The 3324-nt window shown below is 33.8% G+C and overlaps 1 protein-coding gene across 1 annotated transcript; it reads left to right on the top strand.

Moving 5' to 3' along the window:
* The first annotated feature begins 400 nt into the window (after nt 1–400).
* or64a1 (odorant receptor, family 64, subfamily A, member 1) lies at nt 401–1513 on the top strand. The gene has a single exon (XM_051128532.1). The coding sequence runs from the start codon at nt 485–487 to the stop codon at nt 1511–1513; it is 1029 nt and encodes a 342-aa protein (XP_050984489.1). The 5' UTR covers nt 401–484.
* Nucleotides 1514–3324: the final 1811 nt, after the last annotated feature.

Here is a 3324-nt window from a genome sequence, read left to right as displayed (position 1 = left end):
TACTGCTGAGTTATATGTTCATATCATATCTTTTGTCAAGATATACCTAGCTACATTCAGTCTGTCATATTGTGTAGTTTAAAGTAACCTGTGCCATTTTCCTCTCTGCTTTGTTACAAAATGTATTGCTCATTCAAGTTATCATACAAGATGTGCTTATAGTATCAAAGCCAATTTTATCACTTAAAAAACAGCTGTTACCCTGTAAAAGATAAAGGTTTTGATTGCAGTTGATGAACTTGATGAACAGCAAAAAAAAAAAAAAAAAATTAAAATAATGATGTGGCCAATTCCCAAGTGTACAGTTGGCAAAGACACAGATGGTGTCAGCTCTTGTTATATAATCTGCTTACAGCAAATTAAGCCGTTGCCTCAGAACAGCAGCAACAATTCACTATTCGTCTCTCTTGATTGTTACTTTAAAAAAATTGCTGGAGTAAACAAAGAAATTTTAGACTGAGCGAGGCACATCAGAACTACTTGGATGCTTTTCTCTTTAAATAATGGACAACAACTGAATCCAAATATTTATTTTAAGTGGCACTTGCATTGTCTTTTTGATCACCAAATGGAAAATGGAACCATGACTTCGTATTTTTATTTCACTTTGTTCAAAGACTTTGTTAACATGAGATATCTTATCCTAATGTTGACACTTACAGTTTATTTAGCAATTATATTATTTAATGCTGTCATTTTGTTTGTGGTGTTTAAAGAGAAATCTCTTCATGAGCCAATGTACATACTGATATCGTGTTTGTCTGTGAATGATCTCTATGGTTCAGCTGGTTTCTTTCCAAGGTTAATGTTTGATCTCCTTGTTGATACAAATATGATTTCTAGGTCAGCGTGTTTTGTTCAGATTTTTACAATTTATACTTATGCAATGTCTGAATATACAATATTAACTCTGATGGCATATGACAGATATGTTGCCATATGCAACCCTTTAAAATATCATAAAATTATGACCTCAAAAGCGACAACACTGTACATGGCACTAGCATCACTTTATGCAGCGGTTTCTATGGGTCTTATCATTTTGTTCTCAGCCAGGTTGCCTTTATGTGGGACTGACATTGCTCGACTGTACTGTTCCAACTGGTCTGTGGTTCGACTCTCTTGTGGGACTTCCACATTGAGTAACAACATCATTGGATTTTTTGTTACAACGACAACAGTTTTTCTTCCTGCCTTCTTCATTCTTTATACTTATGTCAGAATTTTGATCATTTGTCAAAAAAGCTCCAAAGAATTTAGGGGCAAAGCATTACAAACATGTCTTCCTCACATTATGAGCTTTGTTAACTACTCTATAGCATCGTTTTGTGATATTGCTTTAAGCAGGTATGATTCAGACAAATTGAAGATTGTGGCTATAATTTTTTCAGTTGAATTTCTGGTTATCCCTCCTGTTTTCAATCCCCTTATTTATGGCTTAAATTTACCTGAAATTCGCAAAAATATTGCATCCTTGTTTCAGCGATCAAAAGTTGGCCATTTTCTGGAATAAGTACTTAAAAGAGACCATACCTGTAACATTATTTTAAAAACTTACTAGTTTTACAGTGTTGTTTATCATAAAACTTCCTTTTCTGAAATGATTTGTTTTGTCCTAAACGATGAGGCACAAACACCATACTTCTGATGTTTTCATAAAAATAATTATCTGCTTGATGTCCTGTAACAATTTCAACTTTAATATTCAATAAAAAAATACTCATGCACATTTCCTTATTGTTACTTAAATCTTTTGCTGGTTTGCAAAGTACCTTACTGTGTTTGAATCTTTCTTTCTTGCTTGCTTTCACTTTAAGTACAGCTGTAAGTACAAATAACTGTGTGTTAAACTGTATGTAGCCAAGTTTCAATTTGAAAGCTTAATATATAAATTATATTTATATAATAACAAATGTATAGTTAAAAACTCTAAAACTATTCTTATTCTGTCTTCATGCATAAATGTTGACATGCAGGTTTAGTACATTTGCTTGCATGGAGCTATCAAAGCAAACAATGGCACAAAGGGAACCTGAAAGTCCTGGCTATAACCACACCACCCTGTCAGGCCTGACTAGCTTAACTGGGAATCACCAGTATGATCCAGGTAAGTTATAGTGCAGGGGTGCTCAACCCTGGTCCTGGAGATCAACCTTCCTGCAGAGTTCAGCTCCAACCCTGATCAAACACACCTGAACCAACTAATGGACCTTTATCTCACTTCCTATATCCGGTAAGCGAAGCAGTGTATTCCCACTTCCGGTCCCATCGCAACGCAATAAAAACGAATGGGAGAATCCTCTCTTTCCTTTCTTTCTTTTATTCTAAACAATGACACACTGCCTCAGTTTTCACGATTTCCTGACACAACACGGATGAGATGCGTGGGATGAATTAAGGTCCTTCTAAAATATTACATGGGAACACGTTCGCGTTGAGTATGTATTTCGAAACTGAGGATGTTTATGTCTACATCTCATATCACCTGCTGAAATGTTCCTATTAATATACTGTATTTCTCTTCCAAATGTGCATTCTGAAATCTGATAAATTTAACCTGCTGCAATCAATTTTGTCTTCTCATTAACAATGTTTTTCTCATCATATTTTATACCTGTTTACATTCAAATACATTTGACTGATAAACACCATTATTTAATTAACCATGAATTTACTATAGTAAATATGTAGTAACCATGTTATATTTTATTTTATTTTTTCCGCAGACTGATTTCCATTTGTATTGCCACAGTTTTACTACACATACCATGGTTAATTTTCGTAAGAGCAGTATTAAAATAGATGAATGAATGCATGGGCGTTGTCTTAAAGAAATAGCAAAGTTGAACATTTTAGCTAATTAATCTTAAGCAGTTTAACGTGTTGACAGCGTGACTTTGAGTATTAATTAAGAATTTTGGCATAAATATGTGAATTACATACACTCCAAAAATATTTCAGCCCTTAACTTAATTCAATTACGTACAAAATTTCCATGCATTTAGATTACGTAGTTTTAATTTAAACAAATCAATTAAACTTAATGTGATTCAAATGCACCAGTCTTACGTAAATGAAACAGGTAAAGTTGATGTAATAGTTCCCAGTGTTAAACAAACCCTGCTCAGTGTTCATGTGTTTCCACACTACAGAGTGTTCAAGTAGCATTGACACAGTGTTGGAGTTAAGGAGATCATTATGTCATGATTGACCAATAATGATGAACACCTGTTGTTTACAAGCAGAATCACTAAAGGAAAGAGAAACACAAGAATCAGCCACAGCCAAAGATAAAATTAACTTAAATAACTGAAGACATTAAAT

Source organism: Labeo rohita, chromosome 15 (genome assembly GCF_022985175.1).
Source record: "Labeo rohita strain BAU-BD-2019 chromosome 15, IGBB_LRoh.1.0, whole genome shotgun sequence".
Lineage (NCBI taxonomy): Eukaryota > Metazoa > Chordata > Actinopteri > Cypriniformes > Cyprinidae > Labeo > Labeo rohita.
The sequence above is the reverse complement of the archived record's forward strand: the minus strand, read 5'-3'. Positions and strand labels throughout refer to the sequence as shown.